This window comes from Desmodus rotundus, chromosome 10 (genome assembly GCF_022682495.2).
Source record: "Desmodus rotundus isolate HL8 chromosome 10, HLdesRot8A.1, whole genome shotgun sequence".
Taxonomy (NCBI): Eukaryota; Metazoa; Chordata; class Mammalia; order Chiroptera; family Phyllostomidae; genus Desmodus; species Desmodus rotundus.
The window spans coordinates 86,280,993-86,306,343 of NC_071396.1; the positions used below are offsets into that span (position 1 = coordinate 86,280,993).

General features: G+C 44.3%; 1 protein-coding gene across 3 annotated transcripts in view; it reads left to right on the plus strand.

The window, feature by feature from the left end:
- The window catches only part of MOCOS (molybdenum cofactor sulfurase), a 49,782-nt gene extending 30,056 nt beyond the window's left edge, over nt 1-19,726 (plus strand). Inside the window, exons 10-16 of one of the 3 annotated variants that reach the window (XR_008425340.1) lie at nt 1,808-1,886; nt 4,831-4,955; nt 12,821-12,926; nt 15,387-15,525; nt 17,047-17,099; nt 17,902-18,006; nt 19,543-19,562. Coding sequence is in view for 1 of the 3 variants with exons in the window: in XM_053913037.1 (XP_053769012.1) it covers nt 1,808-1,886; nt 4,831-4,955; nt 12,821-12,926; nt 15,387-15,525; nt 17,902-18,006; nt 19,543-19,695 (707 nt within the window). In the remaining 2 variants the exon portion in view is untranslated. Of the gene's footprint in view, nt 1-1,807; nt 1,887-4,830; nt 4,956-6,507; nt 6,631-12,820; nt 12,927-15,386; nt 15,526-17,046; nt 17,100-17,901; nt 18,007-19,542 lie in introns of those variants that run through there. The other 2 variants (XM_053913037.1, XR_008425341.1) reach the window with 2 other exon arrangements.
- The last annotated feature ends 5,625 nt before the right edge of the window (nt 19,727-25,351 follow it).

The window sequence follows — 25,351 nt, forward strand, 5'->3', positions numbered from 1 at the left end:
TGATTTATGCAGAGTTTGGGGTAAGGGTAGAAAGAGACTGAGCAGAGGCCTCCTGCTGGTTGCCCAAGGGTGCAGTCATGCCTTGGCACTTGTCCACATGCTGTCCCTTCTGCTGTGGTTACTTCCTCATAACTGCTGTTCCAGACTCACTTTGCTGCTCTCCCAGGTGGGTGCATGCCTGGCACGGTATCATTCTTCCACGCCCACCCTTTCAACGTGGCAGCATCTGTAATCAGCACAGCACATTCCTTCTCAAAGCTTCTGCAGAATTCTGGGTAATTCTACTGCTGGCATTCCCCAACAGGGACAGGAGTGTAGAAGTGGCTATGCATGTGTAAGATAAGCAGGGGACACAGTTCACGAAGTATCTGCTACGCAGATTTTGCTTCACTGTCTTTGGGGTAGTGAGAAGCCTGTTTTGATGGGCATGCACCTGGGCAGAGGGTGTGACCTTAAGTGTGAGTACAAGGGTGTAGGAGTTGGCTGTGCTGCGTGTGGTGAAACAGGACCAAGATAAGCAGGGAAGCAGGTGTGCCTACCATGTGCCTACCTGAGGGACAGTGTGACTGGCAGTCACGTGGAGAGGGCTGGGGAACACAGGTGGGCCACACAGGAGGAGGTCCCATTTTTGTCCACACAGTAAGTGGCCTCCACAAATTCTGCTCAGGTGTCTTGGCTTTGTGCCTTTCCCCTGTACTTTTAATGACTCAGGGAGGAGGAGGAGGAGAGCTGAGTGGCAGAGGGACTCAGCAGTTCCAGCCTTTATCCGAGGTCTCCCACTCCTTCATAGCATCAGCTCAGTTTCTATTAGTTTTATCCACATATTTTACTCTAATTTTATTTAAAGAATGAATCCCACTTTAGCTGAGTAGTGGGTGAATGTTCTTATTTTTTAACTTGTTATGTACAAGTACGATATACTCCTTTATATATCTGTGTGTGTGTGTGTGTGTGTGTGTGTATAGTCATTTAAAAACAGCTTCCCAACCCCACTGACATAGTAGCAGATTTGTGGAGATAATGATGATTGGTACAGGAATCCACTTCGATGCTGACTCCCAGGGGCTACTGAGAATTGACAATATGCCGATATCTTTACAGAACCAGTCTTCATGCCTACCTATTTCTTTCTTTTTTTAATTTTTATTCCCCATATATTTCTTTTTTAAAAATTTTTATTGTTATTCAATTACAGTTGTCTGCCTTTTTCCCCCATCCCTCCACCCCACCCCAGCCGAACCCACCTCCCTCCCCCGCCTCCACCCTCCCCCTTGATTTTGTCCATGTGTCCTTTATAGTGGTTCCTGTAATCCCCTCTCCTCACTGTCCCCTCCCCACTCCCCCTGACCATTGTTTGATTGTTCTTAACTTCAATGTCTCTGGTTATATTTTGTTTGCTTTTTTCTTCTGTTGATTATGTTCCAGTTGTGAGGGACAGATACCATATGATCTCACCTTTATCTATTTCTAAAGAATTGTAGGCAGCAGAGAGAACAATGACCTCGGGATGTGGACCCATCCAGAGGTAGAGAAAGCTTCCAAGGGAATTTGTAGTGCTCCAGGGACTGTGGGTGTACCTGGCCAATGCAGGGTGTCCCCTGACAGAGCGGCTGGATGCACACGCTGTTGGTGGTACTGAGCATGCTGAAGAGAATCTCTGTGTTATAAAGAGATTTCCAAGACCCAGACACTTACCTGATGCTACCAATTTCCAGGGTCATTAAGATTCTTGTATATTTTGGACTTTGACTTCCATAGTTGTTCTTTTTGCGTGATAACAAGTTTGCCTCTACCCTTTGTCTGTCAGGAATGGAGCCTATAGAAGTGCCTCTTGAGGAGAATGGTGAACGGGCTCAGATTTGCCAAAGCAAGGTCTGTGCGGACAGGTGAGAGTCTGCAGCTGTTGAAAATCTCAGACATCTGCAGGGGGGCAGGAGCGGGAAGAGTCCTCTGCTGAGTCCTCCATCCCGTCTGCTGCCACTCCCTTCCCCCTCTCCACCTCCACCTGCACACTCTGCTCTCACCTTGCTGGCTCCTCGCTGTTCTTCAAACCTACCATCATGCTCCCTTTTAGGACTTTGCACTTGCTGTTTCCTGTGCTTGGAATGCTCTTCCCCTATTTACACCTCCCCAGGGCTCACTCCCTCACCTCCATCAGTCTCACTTCTAGCAGGTCTCTGCCGAAAAGCCACTTTCTCAGAGGGACCCCTGATGTCCCACAGAATGAGCCCTTCCCCCTCTGCTTCTCTGCTGCGTTCTTCTCCTTTGCACTTACTGTTTCCCCAACATGTATCTTTAGTCCCTCCCACTAGGATGTCTGCTACAATGCCGACTGAGAGAGCAGGACTCCATCTATGTGCTTCCTGTGGAGCCTGGAACGGTGTGGTGTGGGGGCGGTGCGGGAGGTAGGGTGAGAGAGGAGCAGTTCAGAGGAGGCCTGGTGGAGCTTGGTGGGTGGCTGCCATAGAGCGGTGAGGGTAGGGACCTGATTTGTGTTTTGAAAGGACTGGCTTGTGAGTGTACATAGTTGGAAGGGGGTCAGGGTGGCAGTGAGAGGCTTGGGCCAGGGTCAGGGAGAAAGTCAGGTGGGAGTCAGGTATATATTTTGGAGATAGACTCTCCTGAGCGTGCTGCTGGATTGGGCGTGGAAGCTGAGGTGAGGGGGGTGTCATGTCCCTCAGGTTGTATGATTTTCAGGTAATAACCCATAAATTATATTTCATAAAGTTGTAGACTATTGTCTACTCTGAGTTACTGATAATAAAACATCTGCTAAATTCTAGGAAATGTAGAAAGTGAGGTTGAATATAATAACAGCTTTTTTATTTTATTTCCCAATTGTGAATGTTTATAAAACTATTTATTGAATATGTTGAATACCTGCATCCCTTTTTATCTAAATCTAATCTGGACCCCAAAACATGTGGAACAGCCCCTTTTCTGATTGTGGGAACCAGCCCATCTAACACCCCAACCAATTCACCCCCCAGAACTGAAACAGTTCACTACAGATTTCTACATGGAAGGCTCTACACTGCTAACTGCTGGTCGGTCAGCACAGTGGACTCACTAGGAGGTGTGTGTGTGCTCTACACTGCTAACTGCTGGTCAGTTAGCACAGTGGACTCACTAGGAGGTGTGTGTGTGCTCTACACTGCTAACTGCTGGTCGGTCAGCACAGTGGACTCACTAGGAGGTGTGTGTGTGCTCTACACTGCTAACTGCTGGTCAGTTAGCACAGTGGACTCACTAGGAGGTATGTGTGTGCTCTACACTGCTAACTGCTGGTCGGTCAGCACAGTGGACTCACTAGGAGGTGTGTGTGTGCTCTACACTGCTAACTGCTGGTCAGTTAGCACAGTGGACTCACTAGGAGGTATGTGTGTGCTCTACACTGCTAACTGCTGGTCAGTTAGCACAGGGGACTCACTAGGAGGTATGTGTGTGCTCTACACTGCTAACTGCTGGTCGGTCAGCACAGTGGACTCATTAGGAGGTGTGTGTGCTTAGGGGACGGGACCCTGCATAGCGTGAGGTCTGAGTGCGTCCACTTTCTGCTCTGCCTCTTGTCACACAGGCTGTGAGATGGTATGTCAGACACTAAAGCTGTATCTAAACTGGGCTCAGATTTGGGGTCCCTGGGTCTCAGTGGGGTGATGAAGGGTTACCCCTCAGGAAAGGTGCGAAGGGATAGGTCCTGCTGGGCCTACCTGAGCATCACAGACACTGGCCCATGCTGGGCAGGAGCTGGGCACAGAGTGAGTCTTTTCACCAGTACTTGTGCCAATACACACTCACCGCAGCACGTCAAACCAGGGAGTGAATCTCGGGGAAACATTTTTGCCTGTCACCGTTGTCAATCTTCTCACTGACTGAAGCAGAGCCATTTAGGAATTCCTGCAGTTACTTACCAGGCTCATCCTGGTGGTACTTTTCGTTCAGGTGCACCTGAGAGGGTTGCCATGTTTCTGGTTAATAAAGCTTATCAGATAGCTAGAGGGTAGGCTTCTTATGCTCGGAACCATGAGTCCTTAATATAGTGAAAATGGAATTTGGTGCAGTCTCTCAAAGCACCGGAAAGAATGTGCCGAGAAGTGAGGTTTCATTCTTGTCTTCCCTTTGTAGAAGAGAAAGGCAACTTTGTTTTTTTCAGTAAAAATTAAGGGTAAAATAGGTGTGCAATAATATCTGTCTCACAATTCCACTGCAAGATATTAGAAATTTTTCATATAAATTCTGGTGATGTACAGCTTTAAAAAAATTTTAAATTTGAAATCCTATTTAAAAATTATAGAACATAGAGTTTTAAAACCAGATCAATAAATGTACTTCCCTTGGGAATTTATAGGTATAGAGTGTTTTTTTGTTGTTGTTGATTTGTTTGATTTTTAACAAACCAAACCTGTCAATCCATGTGGTCTGGCTGTGAGAGAAAATATCAGTCAGGCCCATAGTAACAAAACCAAGACACGTGTCTGGGAAAGAGGGCTCTTAAAGCACAGTAATGGCCTGGAAAGTCTAAAATTCCAATGTTTGTTTTCTCAGTGGCTAGAATTTATATAAACAAGGTCTTTCCAGAGGAACTTCTAAATCCTTTTATCTGCTCTTAAAGCTTTGCACAAGCCCCTTATCTCAGGTCTGGCTGTGCCTTGGAAATCTCCCTGCAGCTTCCTGAGACATCTGTCACTTTAGGCTTCCTCTGGCTGGGGGCTCAATGATTTTTCATATATTATATTATATTAATTATATACAATTCCTTTCTGCCATTTAGATTGTTACTTAAATACTATATAACATTCACCATCCCTCCTTTTTTTTCTTTTTGGTCAGGGTAAATACTTACGATTGTGGAGAAAAAATTTCAAGCTGGTTGTCAAAGTTTTTGGGCCGTCCATGCCATTTGATCAAACAATGTTCGAACTTCCAAAGGAACGCCAAGAAGAAACAGCACCAAGGTATCCCATTCCAGATTGGTTCTTGGGCACAGGAGCTCGGGCTCACCATTGCGTGCACCAGAGTGAGCCCGTGAGGTGGAGTTACGGGGCAACTTGCTTGTGTACAGAAAGCAGTGGTCTACCTTCCATGAAAAGGCGCCTGGTGGCCCAGATCAGCAGGACCTATGTGTGGCCTCCAGGAGAACCCTGAGAGGCGGGTGGGCTCCCAGGCAGCTGCCTCACCTCTGCTCAAGCCCTCGGCCTCAGCCATGCATAACTAGAAGCACTATTTTGTTTTGTTAAATAAGAGCATTGATAGCTTGCTAAGTCCTAAGAAAATCTGGGTTTCTAGTCTTGGCTCTGTCTCCAAATGGCATGAGACCTTGGCAAGTCCTTGCTGCCTCAACTTCTGTAGACCTCAGGTATTTAGACTTTAACACATTTTGACAGCTTTCCTGCTATAAGCTGTTTGTAGGACGAAGTGAGACAGCAGAGAAGAAAGTACTTGGAAGTTAATAGTACCATAGAGAAAGAACAGATCGTTTTCAGGTCTGTTTAAGTGTTGTCTTCTCAGGGAAGCCTTGGCTGACTTCTCTCCACAGAACCGAAGGTCTCACGGGAACTTCCCCAGCTCCCTGTCCTGTGTTGTCTGTCTCTGTGGCACCGTTCACATCCTATGGGCCGTGCATTTCACTGTTATCCTGAATATGCCCTGCCTTCCCTCTACCAGAGCGTGAGCTCTGTGAGGTCAGGGATTTTACCTGCTTTGTTCAGTGCTGTGTGCCTCGTGCTTAGAGTAGCACCTGGCAAATAGTAGTTGCTCAGTAAATACTAGATGAATGAAAGCATGGATCATTGTTACTGGTCGGTGCGGGGATGACCTGTCCTCGAGATCAGCTCTCAGAGAGACTGGCCTGTGAATCCAAACAGCATTTTGATCATATGAGGACCAGTAATGGGGTCTTGGGATCTGCACAGGTGAATCCGTGACTCCCTGAAAATGTGTGACAGAGAGGGGAATCAAAGGATGTAATCTACTTAGACTTTTACAAGTTATGACAATTTTTCATGTCATGAACTGTTTAAAAATTTGAGTTCCTATATGATGGATAAGGGGAAAAATATCTGCTCATTTTAGTGAGGAGGTGAGCTGATGGTGTTTGGGCATGGGTTAGCTTAGAGACATGATTAGATGGGAGAGAGAAATGAACATTTTCATGTAGAGACACACAAGGAGTGGGATTCTTCAGGACCAGTGATACCCTTTAAATGATCTTATTGAATATGTTCCAATTATTCTTGATGCCTCCTGCTTACCTGGGGCTTAGCTGGGTCCTCGGGACGCTGGCTGAGATTATTAAGCAATAGTCATGGTCCTTCAGGGTCTCAGTTTAGTTTATTTTTAGGGAAACATTTTATTTTTATTTTTGAGATACTTTTTATTAAGTTTATTGGGTGACATGGGTTAACAGGACCACATAGGTGTCACGTGTGCATCTCCATGACACTAGATCTGTATACCGCACTGTATGCCCACCACCTAAAGTCAAACCATCTTCTGTGTGCATCTCAGGTTGCCGGTGCAACGACTCACCAGCAGACAGCAACTCTATAGTGAAGGTGTGTGCAAAGGGCATGAGCATGGGGGAAGCATCCTCTATACCTGGAGAGAGTTATGAAGGACTTTAGGGAAGAGGTGAGTTTGGAGCTGCATCTGAACAGGAGTTCATTGCCACCAAACCAGTATTACAAGAAATTTTAAGGGTCTTATTTAAAAAGAATAAGAAAAAAAAACTAGAAGAACATAGTTATAAAGAATAAAATGGCAATAAATGCTTACCTATCAACAATCACTTTAATTATAAATGCTCCAATCAAAAGACATAACATAGCGGAATGGATATAAAACAAGACCCATATATATGCTGTCTACAAAAGAACCACCTTTGAATTAAAGACGCACACGGACTAAAAATAAAAAGGTGGAAAAAGACATTTCATGCAAATGGAAATGGATAAAAGCTGGGGTAGCTTTAAAACAAAGGGTCAAGTAAGACTTTAAAACAAAGAGTATAGGAAGAGACAAAGAAGACACTACATAATGATAAAGGGAGCAATCCAACAAGAGAATATAACCCTTATAACATTTATGTGCCTGACATAGGAGCACCTAAATATATAATGCAGATCTTGATGGACATAAAGGGAGAAATCAGTGGTAATACAGCGATGGTACAGGGTTTTAGCACCATGTTGACATCAGTGAATAAATATTTGAGACAGAAAATCAACAAGGAAATAACAGCCTTAAATGACACACTGGATCAGATGGATTTAACTGATGTCTTCAGAGCATTTCACCACAAAGCAACAGAATATACGTTCTTTTCAACTGCACATGGAACATTTTCTAGGACAGACTACATGTTAGGACAGAAAACACATCTCAGTAAGTTTAAGATTGAAATCATATCATGCATCGCTAACAACAATGGTATGAAACTAGAAATCGATCACGAGAAAAAAACTGAAAAACACACAAAGGCACGGATGCTGTCATTATTTGCAGGTGACATTATACTGTCCATAGAGAACCTAATGATTCCACCAAAAAACTACTAGAACTGATAAAATGAATTCAGTAAAGTAGCAGAATACAAAATAAGCATCCATAAATTAGTTGCATTAAAAAAAGATTTTATTTAAAGAGAGGGGAAGGGAGGGAGAAAGAGGAGAGAAGCATCGATGTGAGAGAGAAACATCAATTGGTTGCCTGGGATGTGCCCCTACCCAGGGACTGAACCCACAACCCAGGCATGTGCCCTGACTAGGAATAGAACCAGTGACCTTTCCTTTGCAGAATGAAAGGCAAATTGTTTGCATTTTTATACACCAATAATGAACTATCAGAAATGAACTAAGAAAACATTCCCATTGCTTTAAAAAAAAAAACAAAACCAAACAATTGCATGAAAAAAATACCTAGGAATAAATTAAACAAATGAGGTAAAACACTTGTACTCAGAAAATTATAAGATACTGAAGAAAGATACTGAAGAATATACAAATAAGTGCAAGCATATACTGTGTTCATGGAGAGGAAGAATTAATATAAAAATGTCCATACTACCCAAAGCAATCTATAGACTAAACACAATTACTATAAAGATAGCAATGGCACATTTCATGGAACTAGAACAAATATTCCAAAAATTTATGTGGAACCACAAAAAAAGTAATAGTCACAGCAATCTTGAGAAAGAAGAACAAAGTTGGAGAAATCATGTGACCTGGTATCAAAATGTATTACAAAGCCATAGTAATAAAAATAGCATGGTACTGGCATAAAAACAGACATATAGATCAATGGAACAGAATAGAGAGCCCAGAAATAAACCTGCACCTTTATGGCCAATTAATATTTGACAGAGGAGGCAAGACCATATAATGGGGTAAAGACAGTCTATTCAATAATTGGTGTTGGGAAAATTGGACTCATGTACAAAAAATTGGACACATATGCACAAAAAATTGAAGGTATAAGACCACCTTCTTATACCATAAGAATAAACTCAAAATGGATTAAAGTCTTAAATGTTAGACTTGAAACCATAAAAATCCTAGAAGACAACATTGGCAGTAGAATCTCAAACATTTCTTGTAGCAATGTATTTTCTGACAAGTCTCCTCAGGCAAGGGAAACAAACAAAAAATAAACAAATGGGACAACCTCAAACTAAAAAGTTTCTGCACAACAAAGGAAACCATCGACAAAATGAATGGGAGAACATATTCCCCAATGGTACATCTGATATGGGGTAATATCGAAAATTTATAAAGAACTTATACAATTCAACACTAAAAAGCCAAACAACCCAATTAAAAAATGGGCAAAGAACATGAATAAAACACTTACGTGAAGAGGACATACAGATGGCCAATAGGCGTATGAAAAGATGCTCAGTGTCAGTAATCACCAGAGAAATGCAAATTGAAATCTCACACCTGTCAGAATGGCTATCATCAATAAATCAACAAACAACAAGAGTTGGAGAGGATGTGGAGAAAGGGGAACCCTCAGTGCACTGTTGGTGGGAACGCAGAGTAAGGCAGTCATTGTGGAAAACAGTATGGAGTTAACTCAGAAAATTAAAAATGGAACTATCTTATGACCCAGTGATTCTACTTCTGGGAATATATCCAAAGAAACCCAAAATACTGATTGGAAAGAACATATGCACCCCTATGTTCATTGCAGTGGTATTTACAGTGGCCAAGATATGGAAGCAGCCCCAGTGCCCATCAGTAGATGAGTGGGTAGAGAAATTGTGGTACATTTACACAATGGACTACTACTTGGCCATAAAAGTGAAGGAAATCTAACTTTTTGTGACAGCATGGCTGGACCTAGAAAGTATTATGCTAAGTGAAATAAATCAGTCAGAGAAAGATAAGTACTATATGATTTCAGTGATGTGTGGAATCTAATGAACAAAATAAACTAGCAAGCAAATAGAAACACACTCATAGATACGGAGATCAGACTGACAGCTGCCATAGGGGAGGTGAGTTTGGGGGCTGGGTGAAAAGGGTGAAGGGATTAAGAAAAGAAAAATAAACCTCATAGATGCAGAGAACAGTAGGTGATTACCAGAGGGAAAGAGGAGTTGGAAGGAGGTAGGAGAAGGTACGACGGGGGGATAAACAGTGACAGAAAGAGACTTGACTTTGGGTGGCGAACACACAATACAATATACAAATGATGTATTATAGAATGGTACACTTGAAACCTATATAATTTTATTAACCAATGTCACCATAGTAAATTCAATAAAAACTAAAATACGAAACAAGCAAAAACGTAGTTTAGATAATTGTAAAGGACATGACTTCTATCCAGCATATTATAAATATAGTCATTTTAAATGAAAACTTGTAGATCATCCTTTTAAAACACTAGCCAGTGGAATCTCAGTGTTTCAGTGGTTTGGTTCCCATGAATATTTATTAAATACATACACAAACTGCCTTTTAGTCATCAGATGTTTTATCTTTCCTTTTCCTTCAACTTACATTTCCATCCTCCTTCTTTAATGGGATTTTATCTTAGTGTCATATATTCTATGCTTGAAAATCTTTCTTTGATCACCTTATTATATTTATCTGAAACTAAAATTCTATGTAAACTGGAAAGTATAAACATTTTTAGAATTAATTGTCATCGTAAGAGTCTAAGTGTTAGGAAATTTCTTCTAGGTTGAGTTATCATAATTTTTAATAATATACAGTTGATCAAAGCAACAAAAATATATTATAAATTTCAAAAGACAGTGAAAACATTTTTGAAAACGAATCTCTTAATGAGATGGCTGGGCTTCCCTTCATTAATTCCCATATTCACCAATAACTGTCACTTATGATCAGAACAGCCTTGGTTCTCTTCTGAAAAATCTTATTTCAGTCAATAAAAAGCTTGGGATGAAAGGAGTGTGGTTAACCTACTGTCACTCAAAGCTTTCTTCTGAGTCCCAGGGATCTAACATTAAGATGACTTTAATCATGTCACTTGACAACTTAATTAGGTGTGGCAGTTTCGTGGAGAGTGAAGAAGAATCAGAACCCCTCTGACCTACAGGAGGGTCATTCACCAGGCTGTAGAGACTTTTGTTATCACAGCACAGACCCCAGGCTTTGAATGGGGCTTTTGTTTTCCATCCTGGAGAGTTTTAGTCCCCAGGGCTGATGTACCCAAGGAGAGGTGCAGCCTTCCCTCTGTGAAGTTGGAGAAAGACCCTTTGTGGAAGGGGTTGGGATGGCATCACCCCCAACCCCCTTCTCTGACAGAGCCGTTTCAGCAAAGAGGACATTTGGAAGGGGAGGATCCAGAAAGTGATTCTCTTAGAAGTCTCCATTCACGTGTGTTCCGGGGTCCTCAAACCTGGTTGTGGTCCAGCCAGTCCTTTTCATCAACATTGTGGTTAAACATAGTGATGTTGGTTGGCCCCACTCAGGGGTGATGGAAGCCAGGCCACAGGCTGCCAGCTGTACTGGACACATTTGATATTTTCTTTCACTATTTGGTCCCTTTCAGTAGTTTTAAAATGTGTATTATTTATTTCTAAAGTCAGTATTTTGCACCTGCCCAAGGACAAAACCCAACTTCTTTCCAACTATTTGGAAGGCCTTCCTGGGCCTGAGGCCCTCATCCGGGCCCTCTCCCCCGCTCTCCAGGGAAGGGCCCCCCACCCTCCACTGCCCCTCTGCCTGTCTCTCCTCTCATCAATGTTGCCTCCAAGTCTTCTCTGCTGGAACAGCTTCACTTCAGCATTTTACTACTATTATTTTCAGATTACTAACAGAGTATTCTAGGAGCTAATTTTCTTTTAGTGTTTGAGAGGTTTGAGCCATGCCTAAGACATTTTTATTATTTCCAGGGCACCATTTTTTTCCCTTGTAGAAATAGTCTCTGTTTTTAAAACATGCAACTCGATGGAGCACGATTCATTTGCTTCCAAGAAAGCAACTCTTCTTTTATTTTTAAAATTTAAAAATTAAGTGTGTTAACATTTTTTACTGAGGTATAATTGACATATAACATTATATTAGATTCGGGTATGCAACATAATGGATTTGATATTTGTGTATATTATGAAATTATCACCATAATAAATCTAGTTTACACCCATCACCACACATAGGCACAAAAATTTTTTTCTTGTAATAAGTACTTTTAAAATTTACTCTTTTAGCAACTTCAAATATGAAATACAATATTATTAACTATAGTCAATTTTGACCTTCCTCACCCATTTTGCTTACCCACCACGCCTCTTGCCTCTGGCAACTACCAGTTTGTTTTCTGTATCTATGAGATTGTTCTAGTTTTTGTTCTTTTGGTTCCACATGTAAGTGATATCATACAGTGTTTGTCGTTTTCTGTCTGAGTTATTTCACTTAGCATAACAGTCTCCGGGTCCATCCATGCTGTCCCAAAGAAGAAGATTTCCTTCTTTTTATGGCTGAAAAATATTATGCTCTGTTCAGAAGGTATCCATCTATGTAACATGAAAAATAGAGACATTTACTGAAGAAGATATAAGATACAAGAAACATTGTATATGGGACAATGACACATCCATCCCCTTCAAAGTAGGCACCTTGGGACCTCACACAGTTCTCCCAATTGCCATTAGCTGCCCTGTTGTATTTTCCTGAATCTTATCAACGGTCTGAAATCTCTTCCCTTTCAAAGGTGATTTTAGTTTTGGGAAAAGCCAGAAGCCTTAGGGCACCAAATCTGGGCTGTAGTGGGGCTGAATCACCTGGGTGATTTGATGTTTTGCCAAAAAAATCGCACGAGATGTGATGCATGAGTGGCCACATCGTCATGATGAAGCTGCCCATCACCAGCTGCCCACAGCTGCGGCCTTCTGAATCATGTGAATAGTTTCCACAGAGGAATGTTCAAGCTTAATGCAACATTTGATGCAGATTTGTTGCCCTAGTTGCTCAGTCATTTTGAATGCGATGGCCACACAGTACACATGCTGCTCACTCAATAGTGTCTACTGTCGCCCATCCCCCCACCCCACCAACTAGTACAGTGAAGTCATCATTGTTCAGGCATGTGCATTCCAATCCATTCTCCTTGGCTTCCAGGTTACATTGATGTTGCACCATTGTATATTAACCATTATATATCACCATAATAATATAAACCATTGTTATATTAACAATGGCTGGGCTTCTTCCAGATAGACCTCAGAGAGAGATATATGTATATGTGTGTATATATATATATATGTGCCACATCTTCTTTATTTAGTCATCCATCTATGAACTGTAAGGTTGTTTCCATATTTCTTTAAATATGCCATCACTTTTAGGTCAGTCTGCTGGTGTAACAGCCACCCTTTCTCTGGTTAACGAGGCCCAGTATCTGCTGGTGAATAGATCCAGTGTTCTGGAACTTCAGCAGCAACTAACCACCAGGTAAGAGAGATCCTTTTCCTACTTGCCACTTACCTGACGAATAACACACAGGTGTAACCACTTGCCCTGCAAGTGAGCCTGGCACCAGCCTGGGGGGACAGTTCCTGAGTCATGGGGTCCAGACTGTTCGTGAAGAGGCGGAGACCGAGAGAAATTACAAAGCCCTTCAGGTTAGTTCCCACTTACCTTCCTGAGGGTTCTCTTTTATCTTCCCATGGCCTTCCTGATGCCCTCAAGATGCTTAGTGGAGAACCCCAATTCTCATTTTTTAATCATTCCACTTCTGAACATCTGCTGTAATGGAATTGCCACCAGCGTGATCTAATTACATTGCCCACCCTCCCACTGTCTTCTGTCCCCTGGGAGCCTTGCTCTGCTTCCACAGTCCTTTTGAGTGGAAAGAAGAGGGGCTATGAAAGGTTTTAAAGTTGCAGATGTCACTAGTCTGTATCAGCATTCAGAACCAGCACCCCTGCCTGTACGCTCCCACCCAGCGCTCTCCCAAGGGCCCTGACAGTGAAGAGGTCAGCTCACAAGGGGTCTTGGCTGGTCCAATCTCCCTCATTGCTCTTTAGAGGAAATTACTGTCCTAAGGTCATCAGACAACTAGAGACAAAAATCACTGTATGAGAGCTGGACTGCTCATTCCTAGTCCAGGGGACACAGAGAGGTGTGCACGCACCCTCAGCTCCATGAGCCGGGCGTGCTGTGACTCCCACAGGCCGTGTGGTCCTGTGCGTCTGTGTGCACACTCACACAGATCCACAAGTATAGCTTAATAAATGTGACAAAGAGAGACTGTTCGCAGTAATTCCTGTTTATAGTCACTAGCAAGAACATGTGCTATCGCTACCTTGCCCTGGCCCAGCTCAGCCTTCTTGGGAGCAAAGTGGACACTACTGCCGGGTCCCTGGGTGTTCACTGACTTTGAGTCGCACCGAGCAGCCCTCCTCCTTGGTACCCAGAGCGCTGGAAAGAGCGGTCTGCAGCCTTCTGGGATGCTTGGTGTGGAGAGGTAGGAGGTGCAGACAGGCTTGCTGCAACCCTGGTTCCCACCAGGAGAGGACCATGTTTCCCACCTGTTGGTGCAAGCCTGACAACCCCAGGATGGGTGGGACAGGTGCTCAAAGGTAAACAGTCCCATGGCTCATACATAGTGACGGTCCCTGGGGGCCCTGGCTGGTGTATCTTTGTGTTCTGTTTTCAAATTTGCCTGCCGCTTTCCTATACATGTTGACCATGATAGCCTTTGGACATAGAACTTTTCTTTTAATGAAGCATAAAAGGAAGGGTTATAACCTGGAGGGTAAATCTATAATCAAAGGATTTTAGGCCTGGAAGGTGCTAATCCTCTCATTTTAGATGAGGAAGTTGTAGTTCTCAAGGTCACGGGAGTCGCACAGTCTGAGGCAAAGCTAGTCTTGGCCTTCCTGCTCCCGGCCCCCCGCACCCCACTCACTGTTGGGCAGGGGACTGGGTACAGCCGTGGATGTGGATGGACCCCTTCCTCCCTCAGAACCCTTCAGTCTGTCTCCAGGGAAAATTCCTGTCATACTCAAGGATTTCTCCCAACTTAAACAATTTTTAAAGTATTTTTGTTGAAGTACAACAAAGTGCAAAAGTCACTATGTCCCACAGCTCAGTGAACTTGACAGACATATGTACCCACGTGGCCACCACCCAGATCAAGTAGAGAACATTTCTAGTACCTCGGAAGCCTCCCTCTACCCGCTCTTGTGAACCCCACTGCAGGCCACCACTATTCCCACTCCTTTCACCACGGGGAGTTTCGCCTGTTCTTACACTCAGTATACGGGGTACAGCATCGTGCCCTTTTGTTAAGTTTTCAGACCCTTTTTCAATGCTCTTTCCCTTGGGGGAGAGGGTGCAGGGAAGAGCAGAGAGCCGCTTCACAGGGCCTCATGGCAGTCAATGGAAACTTCAAACAAGAACTATACAAATAGCTTATGCATTAACAAATTGCAAACAGAATGGGAGCTAGGAAATACATATCACCTCCCAAATATATTCTGTATTGCTTTATGATGTTTTAACATCCCCCAAAGAGTGTGATGTCTTGGTAATTAAGCTAGAAACTCTTTAAATGCCTTATCCTGATTTACCATGTAGAACTGGTATTTTCTCAGAAGTTTATTCACTTGACTTCTGTTCTTCTGGTTTCCAAAATCCTTCATGTCTTAAATTAAGATCTACTCACCCTTTGCACTGCCTCTTGTGGGCCTCCCCCCAGACCGGGCCATGTCCTAAAGGAGACCTCTGAGGTCTCTCTGGCACGTGGTGCTGCTTGGCCTCACGGTAAAACCTTGTTCTGATCACCCAGGCCTCAGGGTGGAGTACACTTGATGAAGTCAGGTTTGAAGTAGCAGAAACATTGAAGTATTACAACAGTGCAATTATCTACCCCTCCCCTCTTTTCCCTTTTTGATATGTCCTAAACAGTGATGAGAATGGAAAGGAGGAATTATTCCCAATGAAAGATCTCATCTCACGTTTCCGTGCCAATATTATCATCAATGGAACAAGAGCTTTTGAAGAAGAGAAATGGGATGAGATTTCAATTGGTTCCTTGCATTTCCAGGTGAGTTCTGGGAAGTTCTGTTATCCTTCCTTAAGGGCTGCTAATGGAGACTGAAGCCTAGTCCAGGAGGGTGGCAGGTGGGAATCTCTCCTAGTCTTTGACTCTTACCTAGGAAGCCTTGGCATCCTGCAGTGCCCCTTGCAATGACCCATCCCTAATTCCCACAAGGGTGGCAGCGGTCAGTTTCACATGAGGAAGAGAGAATGCGCCCATACAGGTGACAGAGGGCTCAGTGCTTCCTCCACCTTGTCCTTATGTCTAGGCTTAATTCTGTTTTCTGGGAATGCCTGTGTCTATGAGAAGTTTGTCCTGACGAACAGCTGGACTTTCTGGCTGTCTGAAGCTCATGGAGCAGGACCTCAGATGTCTAGTGGCCCTTCCCTGCAATGGCTGTTGTCTTCTCCCCATGCTCCAGCTTCTTGCCTTGCTGGGGAGGAGCTTGCAGTCAGAGGCAAAGCCACTGGGTACCCCCTCTCTCAGGCTTGGGAGGCTCCCCCCAGGCATCCTCCAGACCTAAGTCTGCCATCCTCTCCTAACTCGCCAGCCTCTCCAAGCTCATCACCCTGCCCCCTCCGCCTGTCATATCCACCCTCTCTTCGTTCCCTAATTGAGCCAGGCTTCCTGCCCCAGGGCCTTTGCCCTTACTGCCCCTTCTGCCTGGCACATCCTTTCAGCAGCTACTTCATGGCCTCAGCTCAGGTGTTACCTCCTTGGAAAGGATATTCCTGACCCAGCACACAGTCAGGGTCTGCACAGCACCTGCTCATTTCTTCAGGGCACACAAGGATGGGGACCAGGTCTGTTGTGTTCCCTTCTGTACCTCTGGGGCCCAGAACAGTTCTGGCCCAGAGTCCGTGCTCAAGCATTGTGGTGGTAATGAATGGACAGGAAAGCTAAGGAGTAGCTAGAGGCAGAGGGATGCTCGCCTGCACAGAATGTGCCCAGTTCTTCAGTGGGGCAAGAAGTTACTCTAATAATAGTTGTGTTATTAACCAGTTGTATAAACCATCTCATGTTCCCCAAATGACAGTTCCCACGTGTGAGCACGACTGAGGGCCAGGCCTGAGCTGGGCTTCTCAGAAATAGTATCTGGACTCCTTATCAAATCCAGCCAAGGATCTGGATGGGGAAACGAGGCCGGCAGAGGTCACAGGTCCACCGAGCGCCCCACGGTGAATGCCGCACAGAGCTCTCTTATGGCATGCCAGCTGCTTATGAGGAGGCTGGAATCTGAACTTGGGTACCATAGTGAGGTTACGTTTCCTCTGGTTTAATGCCCCACAGCCAGAACACTGGGGATAGGCAGAGGCCGAGACACATCCAGATTTAGTCAAGTATTTCTATTCCAGCGCTTACCTTGTGCCTGCCCGTGTGTGAGCAGAGGAGAAAATGGTTATGAGAAAGTCAAGTGCCTTTGCATCTTTTCTGTGTGCAATAAAAAAAAAAAGTCTTGTCACTGCTGAACAGCATTCTTTCTTTTTTTATGTTAACATTTATGGGGGACTTTTCTTTCTGTAAAAGCAATTCATACTCATGGCGGACCATCCAGAATAGAAGTACGAGTAGGACCCCTGGTAAGAAGCTGTGTGCTGTGTTTTTGTAGTGTGTGTATGTGTATACAAGTGTATGTATATGTACACACATATACAGTAATACACATGTCATTTTGTTTCCTGCTTATTTTGGTTGTAAAAATAAACATTTTCCATTTTACTTAGAGCCCTTTATAGATTCATTTAAAACCTGCATGACATGTCATATGGATGTGGCGAGGTTGGTTTAACCCTTCTCTGCTATTTGATGTTTAAGATAATACCAGGGTTTCCCTATTATAAATAATAATGCCCTTGTACTTGAATCTGTGTCTGCACTTCTGACTCTTCTCTTCAGTTGAATTCCTGGTAGTAAAATGGCTGGGTCAGAGGACAGGGATGCGCTTGAGGACGGGGATAGCTTTGGGTGCTATCTGGTGACTTCCTCCCAGAGACTCGGTGCCGGGGCTGTGGCTGTTCATCTTCGCCCAGTCTGTCCTCCGTCAGTCAGTTCTTTTCTTCCTGGAGGCTCCCCACCATCTCCTGGTAACCAGCAACTGTCTGAGATTCACAGCCATTCCTGTTTCTCTGCAAAGCCCCGAAGCACAACCTGTCCAGCTGGTAAACAAAGAGGAATGATTCCCCAGTGGCATTGTGAAGAGGTGCCACCTTCTAACTCCGTACAGTTAAGAGTAGATTATTGAGCATTTGTGTGTAAGTTTGAAATTGGCAGGGAGACGGCCTAGGACAACCCAAACCCTCCTGGACACAGAGTCCTCCCTGCCGAGTCGGAGGGTCTGGTCGCTTTCATTGCAACCCTGTCTTCTCCGTCCTCACCTCCCAGGTTTTGGGGCCTTGTCACAGGTGCCAGATGATTTGCTTTGACCAGCAAACTGGGCAACGAAACAAAGACGTTTTCCAAAAGCTTTCTGAATGTCGAGAGCGAAAGGTAAGCGTGAATACAGAGTATGACACCCCATTTTAAGATCCTGGTGTGTTATCTGCCCAGAACGATATCCCTAATAGTGCTGAGTAATTTTTAGAAGCGGGGAGACAGTCAAAGGCTGATGGGTACCATTAAGTTTCCGACTTCATCGGCGGCACCGCCTTATCTTTGGTTTTCATCCATATTTTCACTTCTATGGGGCTCTTATTATGTGTACTTTTGATGCCCCTAATCTTGTTGAAGAGATAGGGAGTGTAAATAAGTAGATAAGTAAGGTAACTATTTATGAGTCATTATTTTCTTCTCTGCGGAGTTCTCATGCAGTATAAAATGCCTCATGGCGAGTAGAGTCGCCGTGTAGAGACACAGTAAATGTCACTAAACTGAGCTTGGAAGTCATCTTCTTGAGGGTTAAAATGAGGAGATGCTATTGATGTGGAGTCCAGATTAGAAAAGCCGAACTTCTAACAGGCTGATTCTTTAGGGAGATTTGTTGTCAGGATCACTATTAGGAGTTTTTGTTTGCCGAGAATTCTAGTAAGTCAAGTACAGAGTTAGGCTTCATGGAGCAGTTCTTGAAAATTAATTGAATTAGTGCAAATACTTAATCTCTCTCCAATAATAAATTGGCAGGTTAAATCAGGGTAAAATGTTCTGCATCATTTTCTGTGTTTCTCCAAAACCAGAGTTTTGGTTCACAGAATTCGATTGATATGGTCTCCCTGCAGATACGGGATAGATATGGTCTTCAAGGGTGTCGCACTCGAGTGTCGCACCAATATTGTCAGTCTGCTCGCAGAGGCAGGCTGTCACCCAGCGGCATGGGGACCTGGAGCCTGCGCCATGCAGGTTGCCCGGACAGGGGCTGGGTGGGCACACGCACTGTCCTGCATCAGAGCATCACTATAGTTCTCAGGTGCACACATCTTCTGTCATGTTTAAACTTTTTTGAGTATTTTTAGATTTACAGAAGAATTACAAAGATGGCACGGAGAGGTCCTGTGTACTCTTCACGCACATGTGTGCAGATCTTTAGGAATTCCCTTGGTCCCAGCCCCGGGTCTGGTGCCTGGAACATGGGGGCGAGGGGGTGGCAACTGATGTTATCACAGGATGGACAGGTCTGGGACACGTCACATGCTCCAGAGGGTTCTTACTGGCTCACTGGCATTGACGGCAGACCTTGAGTAGACTTCATTCTGGACCTTTTGTCTTTATTCTGGAGAATTTGGAGAACCTAACCGGCATCACATGTTCTCAAGGAAAATGCAAGGTAGACAGGAAGGAGGAAAAAGAACGGGCCCAGCAATGACGAGGGATGGCGTGACTGTCGGGAAAGCATGCCCTAGAAGGAGTGTCTTTGTGTCCGAAGCGAGGTCCTCCTTGTTTTCCACTCGGCTTTACTATGTGGCAGGACTACCAAGTCCCAGGGCCTGCCTTGAAAGATCTTAGTTTTAGTTGAACATTACTATTTGCAAAGTGATTCCAACTGCCAACTAACCTAGCTTGTTGCTGCTGCTGTTGCTGTTTCGTTCACAGGTGAACTTTGGAGTGTACCTGATGCATACGTCTTTGGATTTATCTTCCCCACGGTTCCTGTCTGTAGGATCTCAGGTGTTCCCCGTGTTGAAAGAAAATATCGAATGCCCCAATTTACCTGCCTCTGAGAAACATCCGAATGTTACCTCCTAAAATTGTGTTTCAGTATAAATTAAAATTTGTCTTTTACAACTCTCGCTCCTCTTATTAAGATTGGCACTTGGTTCAGTAGAACTTGGTCTTTTGAACTAGAAGAGTTCTTTTCCTCTTGGAGGTGGAGAGTGCTGTCAGCTTCCTCCCTCCCCTAACTCTTCCCTCTCCACCCGTGCACTTGGCTTCCTCCCTCCCCTAACTCCTCCCTCTCCACCTGTGCACTGGCCTCTCACAAGGGCAGGTCCGAGGCCCTTGTGCTTTCTGCGAGGCAGACTCAGCATGAATGCTGCACCCACGCCGGCAAGGCTTCCACATGTACTGGACGTAGGGTAGTTTTAATTAGATGAACTTTACATTGAAGCTCACGGGCAATATTTAACCTCCTCTGTTTTGCTGCTTCCCCACGCTGTTACTTTGTCTTTAGAAAGAAACATTAGGAGCTCTTCACCCCCCTCATATGGAGAAAGGGAGTCTAATCTTGCAGGAGTGAGAATGTGCCCACTCCCTTCCATGTGCATAGAGGAGGGGGGTCCAGGGTGCGACTTGTGGCCATGTTCCTTAGCAGCACTTCAACCAGGGCATTTGCGTGTTGAGCAAAGGCTCAGGCCATCAGCCCCCTTCCTCTTGCTTCGCATCCCTGCCCACCACTCCTCTCCCCCTTTGAGGGGATGCACGAGGACTCCTCATGAGCCTGCAGTCACACTCGGTGTGGGTGGTGGTATTGGAACCACTGTGCTCCCCTCCATAGCCCGCTGGCCAGTGTTGGTCTATCTGCCCCAGTGCCTTCAAATCGCCATCAGGAGGAATGTTGGAGGTTGAGGGCATCTGTCTGTGCCATCTATGACCAGTGTTCCTGCAGTCACCAGTTGTATAGGTCCAGTGACGGAAAGCTCACTCTCTGTTGAAGTTACTGTCCCACTGAGTTTGCTCAGAACTTCCTCCAGACTGAGCTTGTATCTACCTCCCTGTGCCTTCTAGCCGTGGGCCTAACCTGTCATCTGGAGCAACGTGGAACGAGCTTGTACACTCCCACCTCCACTCTGCTGGAGTCCTGCTGGAGCCTGGGGCCCAGGTGAGAGCCCCAGGTCATGGGCCAGGCCTTCAGCCCCTTCCACCTGGATTGTTCACGTGTCCATCACTTCTCTTCCTCCAACCCCTGCCCACCACTGCCCACAGCCTCTTCCTAAAGCCAGTGTGCTTGCATTTCTCTGCTGCTTAACTGCTTAGTGCATCCTGCCCAGGCGTCTGTGTCTGATCTGATCAGAGTCCCCCGGAATTAGGAGTCGATTTGTTATCTTATTTGTAGGACATTGTATTGCTTCCAGCTCTCAGTGTGATTTGGAAGAGGAGGTGTGGCTGTGTTCTTGAGGGTAGTTGAAGAGACCTGTGCTTGCACTGTCTGTCACCTGGCATGCAGAATTAAGTGTGAGGGTGGCCCTGGACTTGGAGGGTGGTTTTTGAGGTCAGTGAAGGAGGATGCAAGGGAGGGTTGGTGGGCGTTTTGTTGCTTCAAACTAGTTATTAAAAATTGGGCCTCCTCTAAGACCCAGCACTACTGCATCCTGTATATGGGCCTGTCCTCATCAGCTAGCTTTCTGAAGAATGCTATTTCTCATGGAGGCTTCAGCTGAAAATGTGTTTTCTATATTCTGTGGGGTGGTTGGATATTGACTCCCCATGCATTGGGGATTCTGTGTCCCTTCCTTGGTTTCCACGTCCTGAAGATCAGCCCCACGTGCTTCCAAAAGCATAGGAAAATCAAGGGTACTTCCACGTCCTTGAAACTACTTCTAACACCAAATCACAGAGAGTCACTGAGAGTGACATTGTGGTTTTTATGAGTCCCAAGTACAGGCAACATCACCATGTCTTTCTGGGTGTTCCTCTCCACCCCTAGAAGCTGGGGGAAGGGGTCTCTTTTGCATGCCTTAGGGTGAGTGCCAAGACTCCTTCCGGGAGGGTGGTGGTGCTGACTTCTTTCCATTGAGACTTATCCTCACCCCTCCTCAGCCTTGTGGGATGGGGAAGGGCAGGGGGTGATTCCTTCCTCCTGCCAAAAGATGTCCGTTCATTCCCTTTCCATGCAGTATGTGCTGAACAGGTTCTAGGGCTATAGAAATGAAAGAGACAGCACCTGCATTTCAAGATCTCACCCTAGGGATGACATTAAGAGGGGAAAGGCAGACTAATAAATAGGTGTGAGCGGAACGTCCCAGACATGCCATATACCATGTGTAGTTGGGGATAGTTCAGGGCGCAGCTGGAAAGAGAAGGGAAGCTGACAGACACTTTCTAGTGTGCCTTTTCCCAATTCCCCTGTCTTGTGCTGCCAAAATTAACTTTAATGTATCGCATCTTGCAAACCTCCAAACTGAAATCATGGCAAACATCATTCTTTCCGAGCAAATTATTGAACATTTCTTAGGCTCATCTGAAAACTGATGAAAACCACAGTACTTAACTCTTAAAATTGAGAACCAAATGAGACTTTTTTTGTTTTGGCAGTGTGGCAAAATCATTTTTTGAGTAAGCCACGTCTACCACCTGGTGGCAGCATTGGGTAAGTGCAGATTTTGTTACACAAGAGGCTGAAACCTAGTTCGGACCAGGTCAGCACATCCTCAAGGATGGCCAACACCAGGGCACAGCTCTCTGCCTGCTTCCTTAATAGACCAATGCTGGGAAATTCTCATGATTGATGTTGGAGTCCTGTAAATGTTAGTTCGTGAGTTATTTCTTGGTCAGATTAATTTTCACACTACATTGCTTGAACCATTCTTTTGGAGTCCTCTAGGATTTTTTTTTTTTTTTTTAAAGTATGCTGCTTTGAATCAGCTGTTTTGCCAGCTATGAATCTCTGTCCCTGTCTCATTCCCTCTCTTTCTCAAGTTTTAATACATAGTCCCTGGTCTCAGCTGCATATCCAGGTTTTGTGGCTGTGAAGCTTACGCGATTTTAAAACCATCTTTAAGGAATATAATACAAAATAAAAATTAGGTACAAAAATGAATGTTTACTTGCATGAGAAAAGAAAGGGCTTTGGAGGAGGTCTGTCCAAGTGAGAGGCTCTGACCCTAAGCGTTGCTATTTTTGCCACAAATCCACTTTTGCCTGGTTGTCTTGCTGCTCTCCTTTCCTGTTCCTGCTTTTTGCAGTTTTCAGAATAGACCACATTTATTTTTCATTTTCTAAAATAAACAGCCACACAAAGACCTGACCTGGTCTTTTGCCTTCCACCTGTGACTAGAAACTGATTGTCTCCACGCCATCTGTACTCCACTGCCAACAGCCACTCCCTAGCTTCTCTTCAGGCCTAGGGTGCAGCGGGATCCACTCTGCAAGGTTCATCTGGGGAGGACACACGCAGGCCTTGAAAATATGGGTCATTTGGGCAATGGAGTCTGCGGTCCAGGTGCTTGGAGAACAATCAAGAGAGAGAAGCCTGGGTCCAAGGCGAACATGACCTTTTGGTCCTGTGTTAGCAGGGGTGAAAGCACAGAGCCAAAGGCAGAGGCCCCTCTTGCTCTGGCGAAGGGCAATACTGGGAAGAACTTCTCTGGGTAAAGTGAACTACTCTAGAGAGAGGACCTACAGATACTCAAGGAAAAAGCCTCTTGCCCTCTGGCTTGATCTGTAGTGAAGCTCAGCAGGCAATGTGTCTCTATTATACCCCCAGAGCTGACAGTCAGTTTTTAATGTAAGTAAACAGCCAAGGGCCACAAAAATTTGAGGACAACCTCTACTATAAAAGAACAAAACTGAAAGAGAGAGAGAGAGAGAAAGAAACCTCAAAGAACACAGAAACAGTGCAATGAAATGAAAACTTCCAAGAAAATGTAATTAATAATATCAGGAAAATCCTGGAAACAAGGATAAGATATCTTTTTAAAAAGTCAGAGAAAAGGAAGAGTTATTGAAGATTAAAAACATGCATGCTGAAATTAAAAATTCAGTAAAAGAGAAGAAACATATAGTTGAAGAAATTTCTCAGAAAGTATAACAAAATAAACAGAAATTAACAGAGTGGAAAAGTTAAGAAAATTATAGAATCTGTTTAGTGGTCCAACATCCACATAATAGGAGTTCTAGAAAGAGCAAGTAGAGAAAACTGTGGAGAGGAAATAATACAAGAGCATTCTCACAGATCAAAGAATGGGAAGACCTCTAGGTCACAAACACCAATGGAATGTCAGCATGATGAATGAGAAAGAACTCACACCAGCACACCTCATCAGGAAACTTCAGTATATTGTAAATAACCAGGAGGTTCCAAATCTTCCAGAGAGAGGGAAAAGAAAAGTTACATACACAAAGTAAATAATTACCATACCACCGATCTCAGGGGCAACAATGAAGCAATGCCTCAAAATTCTGAGTGAAAATATTTTTTCAAGTTTTTATTAAATTAGTGGGGTAACATTGGTTAATAGGATCTTATAGGTTTCAAGTGTACATTTCTATGATACAAGATCTGCATATTGCACGGTGTGCCCACCACCCCTAGTAAAACCGTGTTCTGTCACCACAATTAGGCCTCCTCCACCCCTCAGCCTCCCTACCCCTTCCTTAGGGTAACCCCCACACTGCTGTCTGTGTCCACAAGTTTCAGGTTTATATCCCACATGTGGGTGAAATCATATGGTTCCTAGCTTTTCTGGCTGACTTATTTCACTTAGCATAATATCCAACAGACACATGAAAAGATGTTCAACTTCACTAGCTATTAGGGGAATGCAAATTAAAACTACAATGAAATACCACCTCACACCCCTTAGAATGGCTATTGTCAACAAGACAGTAATAACAAGTGTTGAAAATAATTGTTAACTTAGAATTGTATATCATGTGTATTACATTGCTGCAAAGATGACGGCAACAGTTACTCATATCTGGGCACTCATGCTCCTTTGCAATGTGACTTTGCTTCTCCTCCCATCAGGAAGTGGAATTTACTTCCCGGCTCCTTGAATCTAGGCTGGCCTTGACTTAATTTACCTTAAACTAAAGTGGCAAAAGTGACACAGCATAAACTGAGCTCAATGGACCCTGAAGCTTTTGCTCTTGACCCATAGAAAGCTATCCTAAGGTTGCCAATGGGAAGAAGCCACATCTACCTCACCAGATGAGAAGCCACAAGGAGGAGAGATGAGCCACCCCAAGAGCAGCCAGCATACTTAGTTACACACGGACAGAGGCTATTTTAGTCCAACCAGCCCCAGTCAAGCTTCCAGATGCCTGCAGCTGCGTGAGTGACCCCAGATGAGCCCTGTCTGAATTGCTGACCCGCAGAATTGAGAGCAGATAAAACACAGGATCTGGCAGAAGTAAGGCCTGCTTGAGTGTGGTCGATAGTGAGTGATAATATGGGTGTAATAATTTATAATTTTAATTTGAACGTTTCACCTAAAATGTACAGTGTGCTTGAGTGTGATATTGTTATATTACAGAATTACATGCTTATGATTTTGTAATAAAAGATTTTGTAATAAAAAGGGGTGTTATTTGTGCTGAACCCTGTAGTTTGTTTTAAGTGACTACATTTTACAGATAAATAGTGTTCTTAGCCTGCTTCTTACCCAGAGATCTCTTATTATTTTGAATATTCTCAGGCACCTTTTTCTTCGAGAAAATTAAACACTTTGTGGATTTTCTATGA